Source organism: Olea europaea, unplaced genomic scaffold (genome assembly GCF_002742605.1).
Source record: "Olea europaea var. sylvestris unplaced genomic scaffold, O_europaea_v1 scaffold512, whole genome shotgun sequence".
Taxonomy (NCBI): Eukaryota; Viridiplantae; Streptophyta; class Magnoliopsida; order Lamiales; family Oleaceae; genus Olea; species Olea europaea.
The window spans coordinates 42237-69694 of record NW_019263439.1 but is presented as its reverse complement, the minus strand read 5'-3'; the positions used below and the strand labels follow the sequence as shown (position 1 = coordinate 69694).

At 37.8% G+C, this 27458-nt stretch overlaps 2 protein-coding genes across 2 annotated transcripts; both read right to left on the bottom strand.

Annotated features, from left to right (window-relative positions):
• Positions 1-3045: 3045 nt before the first annotated feature.
• LOC111388639 (cytochrome c1-2, heme protein, mitochondrial-like) lies at positions 3046-5983 on the bottom strand. The gene is made up of 7 exons (XM_023013392.1): positions 5888-5983; positions 5569-5801; positions 5027-5306; positions 4877-4948; positions 4176-4292; positions 4022-4087; positions 3046-3488 (listed from the first exon to the last, which is right to left on the bottom strand). The coding sequence occupies exons 1-7, from the start codon at positions 5981-5983 to the stop codon at positions 3372-3374; spliced, it is 981 nt and encodes a 326-aa protein (XP_022869160.1). The 3' UTR covers positions 3046-3371.
• Positions 5984-11302: 5319 nt separating this feature from the next.
• Positions 11303-26756, bottom strand: LOC111388637 (cytochrome c1 2, heme protein, mitochondrial-like). Its single transcript, XM_023013391.1, has 8 exons — positions 26635-26756; positions 26405-26481; positions 15008-15228; positions 14466-14745; positions 14316-14387; positions 13622-13738; positions 13401-13533; positions 11303-11781 (listed from the first exon to the last, which is right to left on the bottom strand). Exons 1-8 carry the CDS (start codon positions 26636-26638, stop codon positions 11303-11305), a joined length of 1383 nt encoding a protein of 460 aa, XP_022869159.1. The 5' UTR covers positions 26639-26756.
• Positions 26757-27458: the final 702 nt, after the last annotated feature.

Genomic DNA, 27458 nt, shown 5'->3' with positions numbered 1-27458 from the left:
TCACTTGTGATAATATAAATTGGATACTTGTATTGAAAAGTACAGTGTGATACAACTTATATTTTAATCATAAATAATTTGATCACAACCTATGTATACTAGTTGGTACCTTGTACTGGAAAGCTGTTGTATATACCGGTTTACTATTCATGTTTGTAATTTGTCCTTATCACAAAAATAGTTAAAGGTGACACTAGTACACTTAGAGTGTATTGAATGACCACGTCTCGAATTTAATTCTATAGCATGACCATATAGAGACCACTATGTATTCCATTTAAATCCATTGATAGGGTTTTGTATATCTTTTCGTGATTTTAATGATTTTTTGATTTATCAATGGATGAGATCAATTTGATTGGTCAAATATCTCGATGAATTGGGAATTTGATAATAAGTGAAGTGGAGAACATGAATTTGTGTCGAAAGAGTCACCCTAAAAATGGGTAGAGTCACTATTTAAGTATTTTCTGTTGAATAATTAAAATCTGAACTCAATATTTACCGACAGCTAAATTTCGACATCTGTGAATAGTTCACAGGACCATTGAAGAAATGATACTTAAGTCGGTGAGAATAATTAGAAGGGCAAAACGGTGATTTATGCTCATACCTAATTATCGGATCTCAAATGGGGATAAAATACATATACGACAAGTCAAAGGAAAACATTACGAATTTATGGGCTTCGGCGATCTTATATATTCCAAGAGTTCAGTATTTTGATTTTAGTGGAAAAAACAAAGGCTAATAATTAGATTGGATGGTCTAGGGTCCACTAAACGGGATCTAATTATTGGAGCTTGGATAATATATGTCCGATTAGGTTCCTGTGGTAGCTCTATAAAGTATTGGAACTTAATTACGGTAACCATACTTGTAATTACTATGAAAGTTGTAAACTTGATTGTAATTGTAATTGAAGTTTTAGGACTACACATATAATTAAATATAAACTAATTGAATTTGAACTTTAATTAAAATTCATGTTTGGATTTTAATTAGAACTCTTATTTGAATGTGGAATTATTATTATTATACAAGAATTGGAACTATTATATCTCTATAAATAGAGATTAGATCGAACCTAGATATCCTATGAATTTGTGCAACATTATAATACATAATCTCATAGGATCCAAATTTCGACAGAAAAAAGAGAGAAAATTATGTTTCTTGCTTTATTTAACTTTCCAGCTCAAGAATTAATTTCCTGATTTAATTAAAAGAATGTGCACACCCATCGTGTAGTTTTGACTTTGAAGAATATTATAGAAGATTTGAAGGTTTAAAGTATCAAGTTCTTGGAATTGAGAGTTGAAAAATCGTAATTCAAAAAGCTGAAAGTTCGTGATTTAGAATTTATTCAAGAGATGACCATCAAATTTAGATAAAAAAAAAATAATAATAATAATAATTCAAATCATTTATTCTTAATATGACATACATATGAACATCTAGACAATTTTATTTATTGAATTGAAGATTTTTTTTTTTTAATTTCTGAATAATTCTACTTCCACATTCCAACACAAAGCAGTTAGAAAAGCACCAATGATGGGCAAAAGTGGAATGGACTTGATGTTTTGCGAACTTTCATTTTGAGAAATGAATTGGGGTAGGTGGGGTTGGGATTAAGGTTAGGGTATGGGTGGGTGGGATGGATAGGATACACCTGGTTATTGAAATAAAAATAATAAAAAATAAAAATTTGAAAAATATGGATGGTTGTAATTTCCTCTTTTTTCTTTTATGGACGTAATCTTAGTTAGGCGTAGTTGCCGTTTGGTTTGGGTTGATTTCGACTCTAACTAGTAACCAAAATCAAATTACTTTGTTAACAAATTTCAATCCAAACCAACCCACTCTACCTAACCAAATAGTTTGGTTTGGTTAGTCGATTTAGACTTCTAATCCAAATCGAATTTTTATTAAAAAAAAAAAATTGTTTGAGTTTTAAATTCACTTAGAGTACAAGAACTAAAATAAACAAATAATTTTATATTACAAGAACTATTGACTCACAAATAAAATTAGATTTATGAAGACGGATGAACAGAAACTTAAGAATTTGATTGCTTTTTATATATTATATAGTGTGTCTGTCTACTTAGGGAAAAAAAAGTTAAGTATAACATAAAAAGCTCGTGAAAGGAAATTTCAAGTGATATTATTTGCCGGAAACATCATAGATGAGAGAGAACCGAGATATTTATTATAAGATTAAGGCTTATCTTTTGATTTTTGTTTTTCTTAAATTTAAAAAAAAAAAAAAATGAATATGCAAGTGGATCAAATTGATTCGACTAACCAACAATTGAAGACCTCAAACCATGACTAAACCAACTAATCATGATTTTGTTTAAAAAAAAAACCAAACCAAACCAAACCAATCACCTATGTTAAACTGACCTGAGTAAGTTCAGTTTGATCGGTTTTTCGAATTTTTTGCCTAGGCTTATTTGTGTCTCCCCACCTGCAATTCCATCATCTAATAAAACCGTCAATCTAAAAATATTTTTCAAACCCCCCCCCCCCCCCGGGGGTCTCTAAACTAGGATATTGTGTGTAAAATAGAGGGATTGATCTCAATTCCCAACAAAAAAAAAATAATGGGAAAAAATTTGAAGCTGGGCCCTTCAACACTTAATCTTGTCCTAAATGGTCGATCCGCTAGTCGATCAATTGAAGGTAAATGTAGACGCAGCCCTTAAGGACGGCAAAATGGGTATGGTTTAGGGAGCATCTGTCAACATCATAACGGAAAAGTAGTAGCCGATTTTGCCAAGTCAGCACCAGTGAATGTTTCACCTTTCTCGGCCGAATGTTCAACCGCATTTTCTTGGCACCCTCAAGTAATACCACTCATCCTCCACTCGTTTCCGTTTCTTATAATTTAAACCGTTCATAAACAATTTCGAAACATGCTGAATCTCTCTAGCATTTAGATTGCTGTTTTGTCCCGCTTGAAACTATTAAGGCTGCTCATGCCTTGCAAAAACATGCTCTTCTGCAGGAGAATTTTAACAGAAAATAGGGACACTATTTACGAGAAAATAAATTAATCTCCATTCAAAAGTTTTCCAGATGGGGCAACATATAGCACATCAAGATCGTATACAGAGAAACCAACCCTCAAACTTTAAGAGGGTAAAAACACAAAGTCATCGTATAAAAACAAATATTGAGTAACCAGTTACTATTTATTCCTCAAAAAGCATACTCATAGTACCAATTAATAAATTGGATTGCATTTTGCCTCGAGTATAGGCCATGGAAAAATGCATTAAATTCACCGTGAGATCTAAAATTAAATTCCGACGTTTATTTACTGCTTGCGCCCCGAAGATCTTGGTGAAACTCTCTGAGGTTTAGTTGACTACATTGAGGACCAACTTCCGGGACTTGAGAACCGACCATTTCAAGCGTCTATAGTAGCCTGCTTGGAGAAGTGCAAGCGACAATACAAAAATCCATTTGAAACCCATCTGTCAGCATTACAATTGAAGAAGGTTAGAGAACCCAAAAAAGGACATGAACAAGTAGAAGATATATAAATTTGGAATCAGAGGTCTCAACCACTGCCTTTATTTATTGTTACCGCTATGAAAGATTACTGTGTATCACTTTTCTAATCGACTTTTGTTACCCAACCTTTAACCATTTCAATGGGTGAATAGAAAGAAAAAACATGTGAGACAATTAGCAATATAATTTTAAAAACTTAGACATGGAAAACAGAAGAAAAATCGATAGTTGGACTCTAAAGACAGGAAAATAAAAATGAAAAATGAAAAACGATAGTTGGGCAAACTATGGTGGATCTGAAACTGCACAACGGTAATGGTTTTAGATCATGAATGACATTCTGGGATAAGGTTCAGTTGAGGGTTCATTGATATGCTGCAAATGGAAGGGGTGAGAGGGAAGGAGGGAGGGTAACAGCACTGGAAAGCGAAAAACTGAATTCAAATTTTATAGAATAACAGTAGATAGATAGAGAGAGGGAGATAGATCTTACCAGCTTCCGTTCTTCCATTTCTGGTTCAGCAGCCCATGACAAAAATGACACAACATCTTTTCCCATCTGGACAATGAGGATGTAACATAACATGATTTCCAGATTTGAAAGGATACTATGAATAATAAAGCAACTCAAAGGCAACGGAAGTCACCTGTGCCTCTGTCGCAGGGGTACCATCTTCATATTCAACAGCACCGTCATTAAGCATTTTAGGCATAGCAATAGCTCCACCAGGGAAATAAGGATTATAGTGTAGCCCTTCTCTAATCTATGTTATTATTAAAAATGTCAGAAAACAATTCAGCATAAATCAATTCAGTTGTAACCTAAAAACATATAAAAACGAACTAGAATGGGAGCAATGAAGCCGGAGGAGGGTAAGCTTCAAAAGAAAAAATCATATATACTTGAAAGAAGGGCTATATTATATGGACTCATGAAAGAAGCTAGAGTGCCTATTTCAGGCACTCCAGACTCAGACAACCTTATGACATATGGATCCTTTTATCTTATGCATAAGAATCCACATTTTAAAAATACTTGGATACATGCCCAACGCTACCTTAACATCCAGTAAGAGAGCTTCCTATAACACCTATTCAAGAGCTTCTATGAACAAGAGTAGGAGAGGTGTGCAACAGAGGATCTCAACATTAAAAAATTTGGTACTCGTACTACACCATTTAGAATGATGTCAGGTCAAAAATAGGAGCAACCAATTTAAAATTGTACATTGCATCAATGTATGGTTTAGATTATCTTGCAACAGTGTAAGCAAAATTTATATAATATATCATTACTATTTGCGCTATTTTTTTTAAACAAAACAGACAGTTCAGAAGCAGAAGTTACCATCACACCAGCAGGAGGATCGCGGTACCCAGTTAGAAGAGCAAAAACATAATTCTGTCCATTATGGCGGGCCTGCAAGGTAAATAATTAGCAATGAAGGTATAAACATTACTTAAAACTTATTTGAATCTAGAAAGAGCAAAAGGACACCTTGGTTATAAGACTTAGATCAGGGGGATAGGCACCTCCATTGGCAAACCTTGCAGCTTGTTCATTAGCATAAGGCTGAGGAAAACGATCACTCAGTTTCCCAGGGCGAGTGAACATCTCACCCTCATCATTTGGACCATCAACCACTTCAATCTCTGCCGCCATAGCTTTAGTTTCTTCCTCAGTGTAAGCCACACCAACTAGGTCACGATAAGAAATTAGAGACATTGAGTGGCACGATGCACAAACTTGCTGGTAAACCTGATGACCCCGACGAATCCTGCACATGAAAGTTTTCACAGCCATGAGAAGGAGTTTGTATCAAAGAATGGATTCAAACAGATACTAGACACTCAAAATTTCTTTCTGAAAAATCAGTGACCTCAAAAATAAATTAGGTTAAGGGCCACTATTGGAAAACACAAGTTCCATATTGGCGCCCCCATAGTGATTTTGTTTCCAAATTCAATCAGACAGGTTAGACCTTGTGTAATAGTTTCTCAAACTGTTGAAGAATACTAGAGCAAAAAAGCATTGCTTACGAAGCATGGTCGTATGAACTGAGAATGCCCTCGTGAGGCCATGGATAGTTGGGACTCTCTAACCCATGCTCAGCCTCATCAGAAGAAGCTACTGTTGCACAACTCAGGAGGCCCAATGCTCCAGCACCAAGAAGTGAAAATACTTTTAAGGACTTCGTGCCAGTAGACACGCTACCATCTTGACCATGCTTTGAAAGAAGTGCTGGCAAGAGTGAAGGAGCCTGGAAATCATACTATATACATGAGGAGCGGAAATTTCATTACATAATTTCTGTAAAACATCATGCTTCATAAAAACAATGACGTAAGAAATTCAAACAATAGAGTCCCAAGCAAAGCAGTACACAGAATTGTGCTTTGGAAGACTACCAAATGGTTCTGGATCATGTTTCACAAAATGTGCATGCTTTTTCATCTAAGTGAAAATGCAAAGTTTTCCCCGTTTAGTAATTGTACTCAAAGAAATAAAGAGGGTTAGAATTCTCCTCAAACCTGTAAATTCTATATGCATGACATTGCATTAAATGCCCAAGAAATTAATTAATAGAGTGAGAAGGTCTAATTTTTTTTTATTTTTTTTTTAAAGATAATCAAGTATTTTATTAATCAAACCATAATACACAAGAAATGTATTATCAATACAAATCTGAAAGAAACGACATAAAATTAGACAGCCGCTTAGTAGCCACCGCATTAAACCAAGTGTACAATGTGAAATAAAACAATTCCCTAAGTTGTTCTATTGTTCTTGTTAGATTGTCAAAACATCGGCTGTTCGTTTCTCTCCACACACACCAAACTATGCAGCCCGGAATAAGCTCTCATGCATGATTGCTATCCTTGTCTCGAAATTTTCTCCTCCATGCATTCAACACGTCTTCCATATGCCTTGGCATCGCCCAATCTATGTGTTGTGATGCGAAAATCTCATTCCACAATAAACTAGCAACATCACAATGGAAGAACGAGTGATCATTCGTCTCCCCATCCCTCCTACACATATAGCACCACTCTGTAACACAAAAACCCTTTGACCATAGGTTTTCCGCCATTAGCACCTGTTCTCTGACCACTGTCCATAGTAAAAATGCTACCTTTGGTGGCAGTTTACTCTTCTACGCCGCCTTCCAGGGGAAAGAGCTCTTCTCAGATCACAATAAAGATTTAAAGAAAGTGCCGAATGAAAACATGTCATCCCGTGCCAACTTCCACCTACTGCAATCGCCATCTCCTGCCCTTATTTGTACCTCATATAAAGATGTCAAAAATAGCACGCAATCATCTAACTCCTAGTCCTGCAAACCCCGTGCAAAAGCAATGTTCCAAATGATACTCCCATTATGTATATCTAAAACATCATTCACCATGACAGATGGCAACAATGCAATACGATATAAAGAAGGAAATTTCAATCTTAGTGGTTGATCTCCACACCAACAATCATCCAAAAAACTGATAGTATTACCATTCCCCACTACAAAAGTCAATCTATCCCAAAAATCGCTCCACCCTCGCTGGATATAGAGCCACAGACACCCTATAAGAGCCTCGATTCTCGACTGAGCACCATCCCCCTCCATAACACCATATTTTGCTCCTATAATTTCTCTCCAAAAACTCCCCCTCTCCTTTCCAAATCGCCACAACCACTTACCCAGCAAAACTTTATTAAACAGTACAAGACTCCTCAATCCAAGACCACCCAACCTCATGGGAGAACATACGACATATCAATTAACTAAATGTAATTTCTTCTCCTCTCCTAATCCTCCCCAAAGAAACTCCCTTTGGATCCTCTCCAATTTTTTTGCTACTGCAACAGGAATAGGAAACAATAACATGAAGTAGGGAGGTTCGACAATGTGGACCTTATGAGAGTATGACGCCCTCCCTTTGAGAGGTACATACGCTTCCATCTCGCTAGCCTTCTCTCCACCCTTTCAACAATACTATTCCAAATATGTGTGCTTTTAAACCGTACGCCTAAAGGCAGCCCAATATATGTCATAGGCAACCCTACATCCTAGTAAAGCAGCCAACACCATGTTATCCACCTCTCCCACTGTGACAGCTTCAGATTTCCCTAAATTTATTTTCAATCCAGATACAGCTTCATAGCACAGGAGCAAACGCCACAAGTTCCTAATTTGCTCTACATCTGCGTCACAGAAAATCAATGTGTCCTCTGCGAAGAGCAAATGAGATACCTAAAACTGCTCAACCATAAAACCCCTCAGTAAACTATCCCCCACAGCCTTCTTGAGCATCCTACTGAAAACCTCCATTACAATAACAAACAGCAATGGGAATAAAGGATCCCCATGTCTCAATCCTCTACTACTACGAAAATAACGCTCCAGAATGCCGTTCACCATAACTGAAAAGGAAACTATGGAGATGCAAAACTGAATCCACTTATCCCCAAAGCCACATCGCCTTAGCATATACAAAAGAAATCTCCAATTTACGTGATCGTAAGCTTTCTGAAAGTTAAGCTTGCATAGCATTCTAGGGGCACCCAGACACAGTCTTGAGTCAATGCATTCATTTGCTATAAGTACTGAATCCAACATCTGGCGTCCTTTAACGAATGCATTCTGAAACTTGGATACCACTTTTCCTAGCACCTTCTTCAATCTATTTGCTAAAATCTTTGCAATAATCTTGTAAACTCTGCTCATGAGGCTAATAGGATGAAACTCTTTAATATCTATCGCTCCCGATTTCTTTCGAATCAGCACAATAAATGTAGCATTGGCACTTCTCAGGAACCTTCCACATTGAAAGAAATAAGTAAGGACTTCGATAATGTCAGATCGCACCACTTCCTAACAAGTCTATAGAATGAGAACGAAAATTCGTCCGGTCCTGGCGCCTTATCATCATTCATGCTAAGCACCACCTCCCTAATTTCATCATCCCCAAATGGCCTTTCTAACCAACTGGCGTCCTCCTTAGATATAGAAGGAAACTCTAGCCCTTCCAACTCTAGCCTCCAGTCAAATTGCTCCTGATAAAGATTCTGATAGAAGCTTACCATCTGGGTCCCTATATCCTGTGGATCCTCATAGGTAACGCCATCTACCTTCAACATATTGATAGAATTGTTGTGCCTATTGGAGTTCGCGACCCTATGAAAAAAGCGGGTGCATTTGTCCCCTTCTTTCAACCACTTGATCTTAGATTTCTAACGCCAAGTAGTCTCCTCCATTTCCACCAGCCTCTCCAATTCTTTCCTTATTTCTCCTCGTCTCACCCTCTCTTCTCCTACCAGTCCTTGACTTTACTCCCTCCTATCCAGCTCTTCAATGTTTGATAAGCATTGATTTTTGCAATGGCTAACATCTCCCACCACCTCATCATTCCACCTCTTTAGATCCCTTTTCAATGCCTTCAATTTGCAATCCAATACATAACTAGGAGATCCCCTGAAGTCATAGGATGCCCACCAAGTCCGTGCTCGTTCCTCAAAACCATCTACTTTAAGCCACATCTTCTCAAACTTCAAAGGTTTTTTTCCACAGCGCCTCACATTCCCAAATAACGATATAGGGAAATGCTCAGAATACAGTCTCTCCATTCTCCTCTGAATGACCTTTGGATACTTAGCCTCCCATGGCCCACATACCAAAAACTGATCTATTCGGGATAGGATAGGTTGATCCCGATTAGATGACCAAGTAAAGTCTCCCCCAATCATAGGCAGGTCCACCAACGCATTCTCCCTAGTAAAATCTGAAAAGTCCTCCACTAGACCTCTCAGTAGGAAAACGGATCACATTAAAATCTCTCCCGATACACGTTGGAAGGTTCCACCAACCCATCATTCCAGCCAATTCAACCCACAATCCACTTCTATGCTCACCTACGTTTGGCCCATTGACTCCTATAAACATCCACGGGAAACTGTCATCGATGTTTCTAAACGAGATCGATAGAGAAAACAGACCTTCGCTAACCTCCTCCATATCAAAGACTCTAGTGTCTCACATTATTAGTATACCTCCTGAGGCCCCCGATGACCCTACAAATTGATACCCCACATGCTGTCCCCCCCAAAGGCTACTCACAATATCCCTTGACACAACCTCAAGCTTTGTTTCTTGTAAACATACAAGTCAGCCCTCCATCCTCTTAATAGATTTCGAACTCCTAACATTTTCCCTACTTCATTAAGCCCCCTACGTTCCAACTAATTATTTTCGAATCATCTTAATACTCCATCATCCCTCCCCATCAGGCCTTTCCTCGACTCGCCACCTACGATTGCTCTTTCTTCTTATCTTACCTCCTGGAGTGCCCATCCCTTGTCCCCTACTAGCTTACAATTCCTCAAATAATTGCATGAGCCTATCTTCATACCCATCACAAAACATCCCTACCATCTTGCTAAAATCCAGAATTCTTTGGAGAATCCAATTAGAAGGTGGTGGTCTGACGTCAAGTGCACTAACTTTTGCTATCTCCTCAGCATAAATAGGATCGTAGTAGTGGCCCTCCTCTTCCTCCAGCTATTCAGCAACATTATCTATGTTTCCCTTCTCATCGCCGCCCACCCACACCACCAACGCATTATCATTCCCTAGACCCCATTCTTTCGAAGACTTAGAGCATCTCCTGCTGTAGGTGTTCACTACCTTAGTGGCCGAGCCTGTTTTCCCATGCTAGTCTTCAAGTGCCGACCCTGAGTTTTCACCCAATTCAAGTCCAACCTCTTACACATCATTTGAAAATGATCCCTTTACAAGTGGAATCGTGTCTAATGACCCCACGATCGTAGAACAAATAACTCTGTTCAAAACTTCCTAGTCAATATTCATAATGCCCCGCTCTCCTACTTCCGTCCGAGGTTCCGCCCCTCGATATGCCTCGATCCTTGGTTCCATTCCACCCCTTTTCGTTCCCTCCATCTTATCCCGATTCTCATCTCCAAAAGAAATGTCCACTTCAGCCCCGTCTGGGACTTGCCACAAGGCTTATCCAGCATCTGATTATCTTTAGTCAGAACCCCTATCGACGCGGGCTCCTTGACATCCAAATAAGCTGACTCCTCCAATCTCACCCCACACTCATGGCAATAATTTAACCTGGACCCACTTTCCACAACTTTTATCAATCCATCCAATTCCCCTTTCAACACCTATATGCGAGCTATTAATTCAACATGGGGATCATTTCTCTCATTGCCCACCCTTTCCTTCTGCAACATTACCCTCTGATCAGAGCTTTACGAAGCTCGTGCATTTGTCGTGGTTTCGGCATAAGTCATCCCTCGTCGGCTTCTTTCTTCAGTTGTTTGACACACCACCTTGTCCCTCGCCACAAAGGAAGCAATGACTACTTGGAACATGCGTGAAGCCGATTCCCATCCCTCTCCATTTGTACCTTCCGGTACCATTACAACCTCCTTTCTTCGCTTCTCCCCATACTGTCCTACCATGAGAAACCTGCCACGACTGTTTGCACAACGTTGTGCCAAGAAAGCGCGGGAAGATTCATTGAACTTGGCAACGAATTCCTCCATCTTATTAGCCCTCCTCAACTTATCCACCATATTCACCATCCACACGGCACCAAATCGGCCCATACATATAGCACCCGATATCTTCGAACCCCATTTCGAACGCTTAACAACACCAAAGGTGATAACGGACACTACAAACTCCTTCGCCTCGACTCTAAAGTGTGAACTAAAAACCATATGCTCCACTACATAAGGCTGTTTCCCATGATTTTATGATAACGGGCCGAAAGATGACAGAACTAATGGTCGGAATGGCTTCGTAGTAGCGGGAGGAACTTGGAAATGTGGGCCACGAGCCGCCTGATCGGTCGGTGGCCCACACGCCTGATCGGCTGAAGGCAGAACGACCTGCAGAAGCGGTCGGTTAGGCGCGTGAGACCTGGATCTGGTCGAACCAAGGTAGATCTTATGGCTTGTTCGGACTCTTCTAGGCATGCGAGGCTGGATTTTTGTGGCGTGAGGCTGGTGTCGGTGGGTCTCCAATTCTAGGTTTGATAACGGGCGTCGGAGAGGCCGGCAACGGTGAGGTTGGGTGGTGGAAGGGTTGGTTTGGATATGACGAGAGACATCGGAGGGTTCGCGTGAAGAAAGGTTTTTAACGCCAAGATAAAAATCAATCAGTGGGATGTCACACAGTAGAATCATGGGAAGTACGATAGCCCCCACAATTGCAGCAGGTAAGCAAAGCGCTTTACATAGCAAGAACAGAGAAATTTGACAGATATATTATTAGTTCTTGAATCATATACAGGCTCATTTATTGTACACCAGTATGTAAAAAAGAACTTCCAATTTCCCCAAGACCTCTCTGGAAGAATGATAGTTACTTACCCATATCCCAGTGAAAGTTCCAAATGTGTGTGTGTAAATTGAAAACATAAACTATGATAAACTTCTATACAAGTGTCAAAAGTATTAAAGTAGTTCAGTATCCCTTTCAAGTATCAAAATTTATCAAAACTTAAATATTGCTACACCATTGTTCTTTCATTAATAGTTGTCTCATTAAAATATGTGAAAAAAATTCATTCAAATAGTGAGTGCCATATATTATAAGTAAATTTTAACTTATCTAATTTTCAAACTGGAAATTCGTAATGCAAGGCGAACAACATTGTACTACCTCCACCCTACATGTTTTCTTCCAGTATCATCACCGATACTAAGGATACAAGCTTCATAAGCATTATTTATGTTTTTCCCATAATTTAGGTTTTTCTTTTAGAAATTAGGTATTTTTTTAAATTAATTGGAATCATGGTGTGTGCATCCACCGACACTATGTATCTAGGAATAAGACTTGCTTGCCTGTATATTGGTTGTATATAACATATGCATTTTTATTATTATACCCAGCTGATTAAACATCTTACTGACAAAGGAATTCTAAGAAGAAAATCAGTGCTTTAAGACACAATTTTAAGAAAATACTGGTTAACTTTAAATGTAGTCCAGAAACATTTAGGGCTTGTTTGAGCCCATTTTTTTCAAAAAATGCATTTTGTAATATTGTCATGATCGATAATGTATGATTAAGAAACAAGAAAAAATTTTGGGTTTGCATGTAATATTATTTTATTGAAGAATGTGTGGCTGAAATAGATCAAATCACTGATTAAGAATAGATTTTGATGGAAAAAATAAGGCTCAAGCAAGGGCTTAATACTTAATTATCAAACTTCTTTGGACTTGAATCTCACTCAATCAAATCAATAGAGAACATCTACCTTAAAACCAAAATAAATTTCAATAGTTGTCATATAAGTATGGTCATCATCAAAGGCTAGAATTGGTTGGACTCAACTTAGAGTATCATTTTTTTCCCAAACTGTTTTCAACCACATATTTAATGAAATCCACGACTTTTATCAACTTTTCAATAATACTTTTCATCAACTATTATCAAAATCTGCTAAAAATATGATTTTTACCAAAAAATAACCAATGGAGATCAAGATTAGAATAAAGATAGAGATAGATTTAATTAGGAGTTTAAAATAAAATTTGATTTAAAGTGTATTTAATTAGATTAGATAAGATTAATTTTGATATTTTGATATAATTATAGATTACTAGAAGTTTGTATCCTTTTTAACTTCTTTTAGGGTCCATTTGATTACAAAGATGGAATTGAATTGAAAACGAATTCTAAGGAATTGAATTGTCTAGAAATAATTTTCCTGGGAATTGTAAATTATTGTGTTTCATTGGTATAATTTTCCACATGGAAAATGTTGAAATAAGTGTTTTTTGATGTTCGTTTAACTTTTTTTACATGAAAATTATCAATTAAATGGATAGATTTTACTGGTATTGGGGATGAAATTAGTTCTCATTGCCAAGTAGATAGATAGAGAGAGGGAGATAGATCTTACCAGCTTCCGTTCTTCCATTTCTGGTTCAGCAGCCCATGACAAAAATGACACGACATCTTTTCCCATCTGGACAATGAGGAAGTAACATAACATGATTTCCAGATTTGAAAGGATACTATGAATAATAAAGCAACTCAAAGGCAACGGAAGTCACCTGTGCCTCTGTCGCAGGGGTACCATCTTCATATTCAACAGCACCGTCATTAAGCATTTTAGGCATAGCAATAGCTCCACCAGGGAAATAAGGATTATAGTGTAGCCCTTCTCTAATCTATGTTATTATTAAAAATGTCAGAAAACAATTCAGCATAAATCAATTCAGTTGTAACCTAAAAACATATAAAAACGAACTAGAATGGGAGCAATGAAGCTGGGGTGTAAGCTTCAAAAGAAAAAATCATATATACTTGAAAGAAGGGCTATATTATACGGACTCATGAAAGAAGCTAGAGTACCTATTTCAGGCACTTCAGACTCGGACAACTTTATGACATATGGATCCTTTTATCTTATGCATAAGAATCCACATTTTAAAAATACTTGGATACATGCCCAACCCTACCTTAACATCCAGTGAGAGAGCCGCCTATAACACCTATTCAAGAGCTTCTACGAACAAGAGTAGTAGAGGTGTGCAGCAGAGGATCACAACAATAAAAAATTTGTTACTCGTACAACACCATTTAGAATGATGTCAGGTCAAAAATAGGAGCAACCAATTTAAAATTGTACATTGCATCAATGTATGGTTTAGATTATCAACAGTGTAAGCAAAATTTATATAATATATCATTACTATTTGCGCTATTTTTTTTAAACAAAACAGACAGTTCAGAAGCAGAAGTTACCATCACACCAGCAGGAGGATCGCGGTACCCAGTTAGAAGAGCAAAAACATAATTCTGTCCATTATGGCGGGCCTGCAAGGTAAATAATTAGCAATGAAGGTATAAACATTACTCAGAACTTATTTGAATCTAGAAAGAGCAAAAGGACACCTTGGTTATAAGACTTAGATCAGGGGGATAGGCACCTCCATTGGCAAACCTTGCAGCTTGTTCATTAGCATAAGGCTGAGGAAAACGATCACTCAGTTTCCCAGGGCGAGTGAACATCTCACCCTCGTCATTTGGACCATCAACCACTTCAATCTCTGCCGCCATAGCTTTAGTTTCTTCCTCAGTGTAAGCCACACCAACTAGGTCACGATAAGAAATTAGAGACATTGAGTGGCACGATGCACAAACTTGCTGGTAAACCTGATGACCACGACGAATCCTGCGCATGAAAGTTTTCACAGCCATGAGAAGGAGTTTATATCAAAGAATGGATTCAAACAGATACTAGACACTCAAAATTTCTTTCTGAAAAATCAGTGACCTCAAAAATAAATTAGGTTAAGGGCCACTAGTGGAAAACACAAGTTCCATATTGGCGCCCCCATGGTGATTTCGTTTCCAAATTCAATCAGATAGGTTAGACCTTGTGTAATAGTTTCTCAAACCGTTGAAGAATACTAGAGCAAAAAAGCATTGCTTACGAAGCATGGTCGTATGAACTGAGAATGCCCTCGTGAGGCCATGGATAGTTGGGACTCTCTAACCCATGCTCAGCCTCATCGGAAGAAGCTACTGTTGCACAACCCAGGAGGCCCAATGCTCCAGCACCAAGAAGTGAAAATACTTTTAAGGATTTCGTGCCAGTAGACACGCTACCATCTTGACCATGCTTTGAAAGAAGTGCTGGCAAGAGTGAAGGAGCCTGGAAATCATACTATATACATGAGGAGCGGAAATTTCATTACATAATTTCTGTAAAACATCATGCTTCATGTGAAAGAAAACAATGACGTAAGAAATTCAAACAATAGAGTCCCAAGCAAAGCAGGACACAGAATTGTGCTTTGGAAGACTATCAAATAGTTCTGGATCATGTTTCACAAAATGTGCGTGCTTTTTCATCTAAGTGAAAATGCAAAGTTTTCCCCGTATGGTAATTGTACTCAAAGAAATAAAGAGCGTTAGAATTCTCCTCAACCCTGTAAATTCTATATGCATGACATTGCATTAAATGGCCAAGAAATTAATTAATAGAGTGAGAAGGTCATTTTTTTTTTTGAAAGATAATCAAGTATTTTATTAATCAAAATATATTACATAGGAAATGTATTATCAATACAAATCCGAAAGAAATGACATAAAATTGGGCAGCCCATCCATATGCTTAGTAGCCACCGCATTAAACCAAGTGTATAATGTTAAATAAAACAATTCTCTAGGGTTGCTCTGTTGTTCTTGTTAGATCGTCAAAATATCGGCTGTTCCTTTTTCTCCACACACACCAAACTATGCAGCCCGGAATAAGTTTCCATGCAAGTTTGCTATCCTTGTCATGAAATTTTCTCCTCCATGTATTCAACACGTCTTCCATATGCCTTGGCATCGCCCAATCTATGTGTTGCGATGCGAAAATCTCATTCCATAGTAAACTAGCAGAGCATAACAGTGGAAGAACGTGTGATCACTCGTCTCTCCATCCCTCCTACACATATAGCACCTCTTTGTAACACAAAAATCCCTTGTCCATAGGTTTTCCGCCATTAGTACCTGTCCTCTGACCACTGTCCATAGTAAAAATGCTACCTTTGATGGCAGTTTACTCTTCTACACCGCCTTCCAGGGAAAAGAGCTCTTCGAGATCACAATAAAGATTTAAAGAAAGTGCCGAATGAAAACATGACATCCCGTGCCAACTTTCACCTGCTGCAATCACCATCTCCTGCCCTGATTTGTACCTCATATAAAGATGTCAAAAACAACGCGTAATCATCTAACTCCCAGTCCTGCAAACTCCGTGCAAAAGCAATGTTCCAACTGATACTCCCATTATGTATATCTAAAACATCATTCACCATGGCAGACGGCAACAACGCAATACGATATAAAGAAGGAAATTTCAATCTTAGTGGTTGATCTCCACACCAACAATCATCCTAAAAACTGATAGTATTACCATTCCCCACTACAAAAGTCAATCTATCCTGAAAATCGCTCCACCCTCGCTGGATATACCGCCACAGACACCCCATAAGAGCCTCGACTCTCGACTGAGCACCATCCCCCCTCCATAACACCATATTTTGCTCCTACAATCTCTCCAAAAACTCCCTCTCTCCGTCCCGAATCGCCACAATCACTTACCCAACAAAGCTTTATTAAATAGTACGAGACTCCTCAATCCAAGACCACCCAACCTCATGGGAGAATATACAACATCCCAATTAACCAAATGTAATTTCCTCTCCTCTCCTAATCCTCCTCAAAGAAACTCCCTTTGGATCCTCTCCAATCTTTTTGCTACTGCAACAAGAATAGGAAACAATGACATGAAGTAAGGAGGTTCAACAATGTGGACCTTATGAGAGTAAGACGCCCTCCCTTTGAGAGGTACGTACGCTTCCACCCCACTAGCCTTCTCTCCACCCTTCCAACAATACTATTCCAAATATGTGCGCTTTTAAACCGTGCGCCTAAAGGCAGCCCAAGATGTCATAGGTAATCGCGCAACCTTACATCCTAGTATAGCAGCCAACTCCACCATGATATCCACCTCTCCCACTGTGACAGCTTCAGATTTCCCTAAATTTATTTTCAATCCAGATGCAGCTTCATAGCACAGGAGCGAACGCCACAAGTTCCTGATTTGCTCTACATCTACGTCACAGAAAATCAGTGTGTCGTCTGCGAAGAGCAAATGAGATATCTATAACTGCTCAACCATAAAACCCCTCAGTAAACTTCCCCCCATGGCCTTCTCGAGGGTCCTACTGAAAGCCTCCATTACAATGACAAACAACAATGGTGATAAAGGATCCCCTTGTCTCAATCCTCTACTACTACGAAAATAACCCTCCGGAATGCTGTTCACCATAACTGAAAAGGAAATTGTGGAGATACAAAACTGAATCCACTTACACCACCTATCCCCAAAACCACATTGTCTGAGCATATACAAGAGAAATCTCCAATTTACGTGATCGTAAGCTTTCTGAATATCAAGTTTGCATAGCATTCTAGGGGCACCCAAACGCAGTCTTGAGTCAATGCATTCATTTGCTATAAGTACTGAATCCAACATCTGGCGTCCTTTAACAAAAGTATTCTGAAACTTGGACACCACTTTTCCCAGCACCTCCTTCAATCTATTTGCCAAAATCTTCGCAATAATCTAGTAAACTCCGCTCACAAGGCTAATAGGACGAAAGTCTTTAATATCCGTCGCTCCCGGTTTCTTTGGAATCAGCACAATAAATGTAACATTGGCACTTCTCAGGAACCTTCCACATTGAAAGAAATAAGTAAGGACTTCGATAATGTCAAACACCACTTCCTAAATAAGTCTTATAGAATGAGAACGACGATCCGTCCGGTCCTGGCGGCTTATCATCATTCATGTTGAACACCACCTCTCTAATTTCATCCTCCCCAAATGGCCTTTCTAACCAACTGGTGTCCTCATATAGAAGAAAACTCTAGCCCTTCCAATTTTGGCCTCCAGTCAAACTGCTCCCGATAAAGATTCTGACAGAAACTTACCATCTGGGTCCCTATATCCTGTGGATCCTCATAGGTAATGCCATCTACGTTCAACATATTGACATAATTGTTGCGCCTATTGGAGTTCACGACCCGATGGAAAAAGTGGGTGCATTTATCCCCCTCTTTCAACCACTTGATCTTAGATTTTTGACGCCAAATAGTCTCCTCCATCTCCACCAACCTCTCCAATTCTTCCCTTAATTCCCCTCGTCTCACCCTCTCTTCTCCTACCAATCCTTGACTCTCCTCCCTCCTATCCAGCTCTTCAATGTTTGATAAGCATTGATTTTTGCGATGGTTAACATATCCCACCACCTCGTCATTCCACCTCTGTAGATCCCTTTTCAACGCCTTTAATTTGCAATCCAATACATAACTGGGGAGATCCCCTGAAGTCATAGGATGCCCACCAAGTCCGTACTCGTTCCTCAAAACCGTCTACTTTAAGCTACATATTCGCAAACCTAAAAGTTTTTTTCCATTGCACCTCACATTCCCAGATAGGGAAATAATCAGAATACAGTCTCTCCATTCTCCTCTGAATGACCTCTGGATACTTAGCCTCCCATGGCCTACATACCAAAAACCGATCTATTCGGGATAGGATAGGTTGATCCCGATTAGATGACCAAGTAAAGTCTCCCCCAATCATAGGCAGGTCCACCAACGCGTTCTCCCTAGTAAAATCTGAAAAGTCCTCCATAGCCCTTGTTAATCTTCCCTATTAGACCTCTCAATAGGAAAACGGATCACATTAAAATCTCCCCCGATACACGTTGGAAGGTTCCACCAAGCTATCATTCCAGCCAATTCAACCCACAGTCCACTTCTATGCTCATCTACGTTGGGCCCATAGACTCCTATAAACATCCACGGGAAACTATACTCGATATTTCTAAACGAATCGATAGAGAAAACAAACATTCGCTAACCTCCTCCATATCAAAGACTCTGGTGTCCCACATTATCAGAATACCTCCTGAGGCCCCCGATGACCCTATAAACTGATACCCCACATGCTGTCCCCCACAAAGGCTACAATATCCCTTGACACAACCTCAAGCTTTGTTTCTTGTAAACATACAAGGTCAGCCCTCCATCCTCTTAGTAGATTTCGAACTCCTAACATTTTCCCTGCTTCATTAGGCCCCCATACGTTCCAACTAATTATTTTCGGAATCATCTTAACACTCCATCATCCGTCCTCATTAGGCCTCTCCTCGACTCGCCACCCTTAATATCATAGTTAATTGAACATTCAAGCCGCTTAAGCTCACCATCGCTCTTTCTTCTTATCTTACCTCCTAGAGTGCCCATCCCTTGTCCCCTACTAGCCTCCAATTCCTCAAATAATTAGATGAGCCTATCTTCGTACCCATCACAAGACATCCCTACCATCTTGCTAAAATCCAGATTCTTTGAAGAACCCAATTAGAAGGTGGTGGTCTGACGTCAACTGCACTAACTTTTGCTATCTCCTCAACATAATTAGGATCGTAGTAGTGTCCCTCCTCTTCCTCCACCTATTCAGCAACATTATTTGTGTTTCCCTTCTCGGCGCCACCCACCCACCCACACCACCAACGCATTATCATTCCCTAGACCCCATTCTTTCGAAGACTTAGAGCATCGCCTGCTGTAGGTGTTCACTACCTTAGTGGCCGAGCCTGTTTTCCCATGCTAGACTTCGAGTGCCGACCCTAAGTTTTCACCCAATTCAAGTCCAACCTCTTACACATCATCTGACAATGATCCCTTTACAAGTTGAATCGTGTCTAATGACCCCACGATCGTAGAACAAATAACTCTGTTCGCTTCCAAAACTTCCGAGTCAATATTCATAATGCCCTCCTCTCCTACTTCCGTCCGAGGTTCCGCCCCTCGATATGCCTCGATCCTTGGTTCCACTCCACCCCTTTTCATTCCCTCCATCTCATCCCAATTCTCATCTCCAGAAGAAATGTCCACTTCAGCCCCTGTCTGGGACTCGCCACAAGGCTTATGTAGCACCTGATTATCTTTAGTCGAAACCCCTATCGGCGCTGGCTCCTTGACATCCAAATAAGCTGACTCCTCCAATCTCACCCCACACTCATGGCAATAATTTAACTTGGACCCCACTATGGACCCACTTTCCACAACTATTATCAATCCATCCAATTCCCCTTTCAACACCTGTATGCGAGCTATTAATTCGACATGAGGATCATTTCTCTCATTGCCCACACTTTCCTTCTGCAACATTACCCTCTGATCAGCGCTTTGCGAAGCTCGTGCATTTGCCGTGGCTTCGGCATAAGTCATCCCTCGTAGGCTTCTTTCTTCAATTGTTTGACACACCACCTTGTCCCTCACCACAAAGGAAGCAATGACCGCTTGGAACATGCATGAAACCGATTCCCATCCCTCTCCATTTGTACCTTCCGACACCTTTACAACCCCCTTTCTCCGCCTCTCCCCATACTGTGCTACCATGAGAAATCTGCCACGACTATTTGCACAACGTTGCGCTAAGAAAGCGCAGGAAGATTCATTGAACTTGGCAACGAATTCCTCCATCTTATTAGCCCTCCTCAACTTTTCTACCATATTTACCATCCAACGGCACCAAATCAGCCCATACATATAGCACCCGATATCTTCGAACCCCATTCTGAAAGCTTAACACCAAAGGTGATAACAGACACTACAAACTCCTTCGCCTTGACTCTAAAGCATGAACTGAAAACCATATGCTCCACTACATAAGGCTGTTTCCCATGATTCTGTGATAACGGGCCGAAAGATGACAGAACCAATGGTCAGAATGGCTTCGTAGAAGCAGGAGGAACCTGGAAATGTGGGCCACGCACTGCCTGATCGTCTTGTGGCCCACACGCCTGATCGGCCGGAGGCAGAACGGCCGGTAGAAGCGGCTGACTAGGCACGTAAAACCTGGATCTGGTTGAACCAAGGTAGATCTTGTGGCCTGTTCCGACTTATTCTGGGCATGCGAGGCTGGGTTTTTGTAGCCTGAGGCCGGTGGCGATGGGTCTCCAGTTCTAGGTCTGATGACTGGTGTCGGAGAGGCCAAGGACGGTGGGGTTGGGTGGTGGAAGGGTTGGTTTGGATATGACGAGAGACATCGGAAGGTTCGCATGAAGAAAGGTTTTTAACGGCAAGATAAAAATCAATCAGTGGGATGTCACACAGTAGAATCATGGGAAGTACGATAGCCCCCACAATTGTAGCAGGTAAGCAAAGCGCTTTATATAGCAAGAACAGAGAAATTTGACAAATAAATTATTGGTTCTTGAATCATATATAGGCTCATTTATTGTACACCAGCATGTAAAAAAGAACTTCCAATTTTCCCCGGACCTCTTGGGAAGAATGATAGTTACTTACCCATATCCAGTGAAAGTTCCAAATGTGTGTGTGTTTGTGTGTAAATTGAAAACATAACCTATGATAAACATCTATACAAGTGTCAAAAGTATTCAAGTAGTTCAGTATCCCTTTCAAGTATCAAAATTTATCAAAACTTAAATATTGCTACACCATTGTTCTTTCATTAATAGTTGTCTCATTAATATATGTGAAAAAAATTAATTCAAAGAGTGAGTGCCATATATTATAAGTAAATTTTAACTTATCTAATTTTCAAACTGGAAATTCGTGATGCAAGGCGAACAACATTGTACTACCTCCACCCCACATGTTTTCTTCCAGTATCATCACCGATACTGAGGATACAAGCTTCACAAGCATTGTTTATGTTTTTCCCATAATTTAGGTTTTTCTTTTAGAAATTAGGTATGTTTTTTAAATTAATTGGAATCATGGTGTTTGCATCCACCGGCACTATGTATCTAGGAATAAGACTTGCTTGCCTTTCTATTGGTTGTATATAGCATATGCATTTTTATTATTATACCCAGCTGATTAACATCTTACTGACAAAGGAATTCTAAGAAGAAAATCAGTGCTTTAAGACACAATTTTAAGAAAATACTGGTTAACTTTAAACGTAGTCTACAAACATTTATGGCTTGTTTGAGCCCATTTTTTTTCAAAAAATGCATCTTGTAATATTTTCATGATTGATAATGTATGATTAAGAAATAAGAAAAAGTTTTGGGTTTGTGTGTAATATTATTTTATTGAAAAATGTGTGGCTGAAATAGATCAAATCACTGATTAAGAATAGATTTTGATGGAAAAAAAAAAGGCTCAAGCAAGGGCTTAATACTTAACTATCAAGCTTCTTTGGACTTGAATCTCACTCAATCAAATCAACAGAGAACATCTGCCCTAAAACCAAAATAAATTTCAACAGTTGTCATATAAGTATGGTCATCATCAAAGACTAGAATTGGTTGGACTCAACTTAGAGTATCATTTTTTTCCCAAACTGTTTTCAACCACACATTTAATAAAATTCGCGACTTTTATCAACTTTTCAATAATACTCTTCATCAATTATTATCAAAATCTGCTAAAAATATGATTTTTACCAAAAAAATAACCGATGGAGATCAAGATTAGAATAAAGATGGAGATATATTTAATTAGGAGTTTAAAATAAAGTTTGATCTAAAGTGTATTTAATTAGATTAGATAAGATTAATTTTGATATTTTGATATAATTATAGTTTACTAGAAGTTTGTATCCTTTTTAACTTCTTTTAGGGTCCGTTTGATTGCAAAGATGGAATTAAAAACGAATTCTACGAAATTGAATTGTCTAAAAATTATTTTTCTGGGAATTGCAAATTATTTTGTTTGATTGGTATAATTTTCCACGTGAAAAATGTTGAAATAAAAGTGTTTTTTTGGTGTTCGTTTGACTTTTTTTACATGAAAATTATCAATTAAAGGGATAGATTTTACTGGTATTGGGGATGAATTTGTTCTCATTGCCAAAAAAAAAAAAAATTAGTTCCCATTTCAAAAAAAAAAAAAAAAAAAAAAATCAACTATCTTTTGGTGTTCGTTTGGCCTTGTTTTACATGAAAATTGTCAATTAAAGGAAAATATTTTTTTACAATAATTCTTAGAATTTATTTCCCAAAAAAAAAATCGAAAAAAAAATGTTACAGTAACCGGGAATTGCAATTCTCACCATTTTGGTGAGAATTGCAATTCTTTGAATTCATGGAAATTGGCTTATGTGGCACCAAAGATGGAAATTCAATTCTAGGGGAAAAAAATGGGTTTCAAACATGGTTAAATTGGAAGGTGGAATTCCAATTCCATTTTCCATGGAATTCCACCTCTAATCAAACACACCTTTACATTATTTGCTCTATAAATAGAGGGACTTATACAATATAATAAAGAACCTCATTATATGAATAAAGATTGAATTTCCTCTTGTCCCCAACTCTTCTCTTCTTCACACCCCTTTCTTTTATATATTTTGGCTTGTTAGTTAACAAATTATACACTCCTGCATCATAAACAATGGCTAAGTGATGAAGGAACAAGCTTTAACCAACAATATAATAATAGAGATGAAAGAACCAAAGGGATATTGGCGGAGATCAAAGTAAAATACAGATTTAGTGCCTCAGAATTAAATCCAAGCAAAGCCAAGAATTTCTGGGCTGCCACATAAAGTTCTTATTGTTATTTTTCATGTAACAATACGTCCAAATTAAAAGCTTTTCAACCCTTAAAGGACTCCAAAACCTATTCTAATCAGTAAAGTATAAATCGCTAGGGTAGTCCAAAATCTACTATAACTAGGAAAGTAATCATAATTGTAGTTAGAAACCTAAAAGAACCACTAACTTAAGAGTCCACATCTAATCCTAACCAACTATTCAAGTCTAATAAGAATAGAAATACTGTTCCAAGAAGGATTTGAAAATATTAAACTCTTGCTCATACATCAATTACTCAAGGCTGAAGAGAATCTGACTTCAATGAGTGGATACATAGCTTAGCTCTTCCTCAGATATCGAGTGTTCTTCTATATTGTTTGCCCAATAATGGTCATACTAGGAAGAACCCAAGGCAAAGTAACAATTACAAGAAGGAAATAACAACCAATCATTGAGGATGACCTTAGGCATATTAGTAAATTCAAAAACAGTTCTCTAACAACAATAGCTTGTGCTGTTTACAACAATAAAATCATTATTCCACCAAAGCTAAAGTCTCTTATCAACCAAAATGTCCTGCTAAACCACTGCCATGTAATTCATTGATAATTTGCTCGTGTAGAACCTCAAGTATGCATTAGTGATTACCTCTGAATAAATAATCATCATGCATAACAAAAGAAAAGTCAGTTTTCTCAATACTTTCAGGAAGTCTTTCATTTATTTCCTAATGCTATTTCTTAAAACTCCTCAAAGATTATTAATTGAGCATACATTGTATTCAACAAGTAACTACGCCTGCTAAGTGGTGCATTGACGACTTTGTTACTCTCCCCAACTTTATGCTTGAGTAATAATGAGAACGAAAATTATTGAATAGATTCGCTTGAAGATGATATGCATAATCATGACTCTTGTCACAACTGAAATATGAAAAAGTAGATTGCGTATAGCTACTTCAAGTCTTCATCAGTCTCTCAGTTCCACATCATACTAACTCATTTCCTTTTTCCACTCTTGTTTGACTCTCCAGCAATTATGATTCTTGCACTCCCACTGTCGTTGCTAGCTTGGTCCTTTTAGACATGTTTTTGCTCAGGTTTCTGCCTGAACAAGGTTTTGATTTTACCACTTGAAGAGGTCAATTCTATGGACTGTTAAAGGAGGCCTAGCTCCATATCAACCTATTATTTCCTCAATTTTAAATCATACTAATATCCATATTAAAGATTGGAAAAACGAGTAATGCTTATTCTCATCAAGTATAACAAGTGTATGTATAGGCTGCCTCTTGAGTACTCTAAACAACATGATAAACCATGTATGCAAAGCATTGAAGACAAATGGAGTTTGAATAAAGTATTTGGAAAACCAGTTCAATTAGAAAAAATTATTGCTAATTGACCGAAGTGAGAAGCAAAAATATTCTAATAAAGACGTTCCTCAGTCTTTGGTATGCTCAAATACTGTCACCTCCTTATGAATCAATTAGGACGCGTTTCGTGAGAAAAGTGATTTCTCACTCACATCCTTATATGTATGCTATTCTTTGCTTCTTAAGAACTCTAAAACTCCGACTAAAGAATTAGTTCATAAAATTCTCTCATTGTTAACATCGGTGGGATCCACTTGGCAGAACCTTTTCGGATAATCAGTTTCAATCTAGAAAAGCATGGCGCCCTGAAACACAATACAGCTTGATAGGGCATGCCCACTCACATGTTGATTTCTTTTCCCTCCTCTATCAGGCTTCAGCGAGCATTACTATAGCAATCCTTAATTTAGAATTGACGAGTTGCTATGTTTTCAATACAATAATGATATAATCTTCAGACTTAACCTTTTAATCAATTTATATGTGTCAGTGATGAAATTGTATTTGACACCCTTGATTTTAAATCATTACACAAAAATGAACTGCATACAATTACACTTTCAAAAGTTCAGCTACTAAAATCTGTTGAGCTAAAGTCAGTACTACAAAATGGTTATCAATTTGGCACAAATAGACTAGAACAATTGCAGACAGTGTTTGAATTTGTTCTCTTAATAGATAATGTTTCTGTTAAACTGTTTTATATTCTCATGAATTATCATAGATTGTTGTATACAGTTGAATCCAGCAAAAATCTTTTAGGCACAACTGATGAACTAAGCAAAAAATATATCTTTTAGTCTCGCATGTTTGTCCAGAAGAAAACTTATGCTTCACTGGACATACTAAGGCCCCGTTTCGTAGCCATTTTTTTCAAAATGCATTTCTCTCTCTCATCTTTTCAACCATACATTCTTTATTAAAATAATATTACACGTAAATCAAAAAAATTTCCTTATTTCTCAACCACACATTTCACATCAATTTACTATTCTAAAATGTATTTTTACATAAAAATGTCTATCAAACACCTCCTAAAACATAGATTCAAAATAAAACACAATAAAAGTAAGTAAGATTTGCCTTAACTATTTGTCACCATCAAACATGAATAACAAATGAATGCTTTCTAGATTCACAGGGAAAACTGAACAGAATCACTAACAATCAATTCTAGCACTCTGCCAACATTTTCACTGAGGTCACATTTTACAGTAAGTATATTATGTTGAGATAAAGAGATACAGATCTTATTTCTAAATTTAATAAAATATGAAAAAAATTACATCTTTATCGAAAAATATATATAATTGCATATAATAGATGAAAACAATTAGACGATTAAAGAATTAATTTGATAAACATAACCATGATACCTTAAAATCGGAGGCTGTACGATTCACAACGCTTCGGCGAATGAGTGGGTCGATAAATCCGCAGATTTTTCCAAATCCTGAAAAACGAGATCAGTGCATATATAGTCATCAATTTTGTTGGTAGAAACGAAATAATAATGATTAAAAACTTATAACAAAAGACGAAAATCAATCGAAATAATGAAAAAATAAACCGAAATGGAGATCAAAGAAAGACTAAGAAATCTTACTCATCTTTCGAGTTCAGAAAAATGGAGTGTGGTAGCAGATCAAAGGAGACGATAGAAGTGGGTCTCTCTGTGTGGATGTGTGTGAGAGAGAGAATGATGCTATAAGGAGCGTGGCCGAGCAAATGAGCGGTCCAGTATTGACACACCAATAAACCGGTCTGCTGACGGTTCAAGTAATAACTGAGTTAATTTCACAAATCATCACAAAGTTTGTACAGAAGTTCATGTTGGTCATTAAAGTATTTTTCTAACTTATTTAGTTAACGAATTTCAGAATTAGTTATTAGAGCAGAAAAGAATAATGTATAATCAATGTGACATCTATTAATTGCTAAAATAAAATAGGAAACGTTAATATAATTGGTCAAATTTAATTACCTGGATTAACAATGAAAAAAATTACATGGTGTTTTGTGGATGGGAATCTTGCTCATTTATTCAAGAAATCCAAATGGCACATGTTGGAAGATCAACTTGAAATATAAATATTTCTGAAAACACTTTAGTGGTCAATTTGAAATAGAGCACAAACTTTAATGACCAATAATACAATTAGCTCCGCAATGAATTTAGAAAATTATTACCATAATCAAAAGGAAAATAATTAATTAATTACCATTATTTAGCCCTTTTTTAATTCCCATTAATTCCAAAATACGTTTTTTCCCACTTCTTTTCAACTACAAATTTTTCAATAAAATAATATCGCTCGCAAACCCAAAATTTCGTTGTTTTTTAACAACGTATTCTTCATCAATTTACTATTACAAAATGCGTTCTACAACCAAAAAAAAAAAAAAAAAAAGGGGGGGGGGGAGGGGATT

What these genes read in the sequence shown, in the direction of transcription:
- LOC111388637 (XM_023013391.1), bottom strand. An exon ending in GTACAGCCTCCGATTTTAAG is followed by an intron (nt 15,229 to 26,404) that starts GTATCATGGTTA and finishes TATGATTTCCAG; the next exon opens with GCTCCTTCACTCTTGCCAGC. An exon ending in TAATTTCATCCCCAATACCA is followed by an intron (nt 11,782 to 13,400) that starts GTAAAATCTATC and finishes TGCTATGTAAAG; the next exon opens with CGCTTTGCTTACCTGCTGCA.
- LOC111388639 (XM_023013392.1), bottom strand. Translation starts at nt 5,983, where the DNA reads ATGAAAAAGCATGCACATTTTGTGAAACATGATCCAGAACCATTTGGT. An exon ending in GCTTTGCTTGGGACTCTATT is followed by an intron (nt 5,802 to 5,887) that starts GTTTGAATTTCT and finishes TCATGTATATAG; the next exon opens with TATGATTTCCAGGCTCCTTC. An exon ending in ATCTAAGTCTTATAACCAAG is followed by an intron (nt 4,949 to 5,026) that starts GTGTCCTTTTGC and finishes TTTACCTTGCAG; the next exon opens with GCCCGCCATAATGGACAGAA.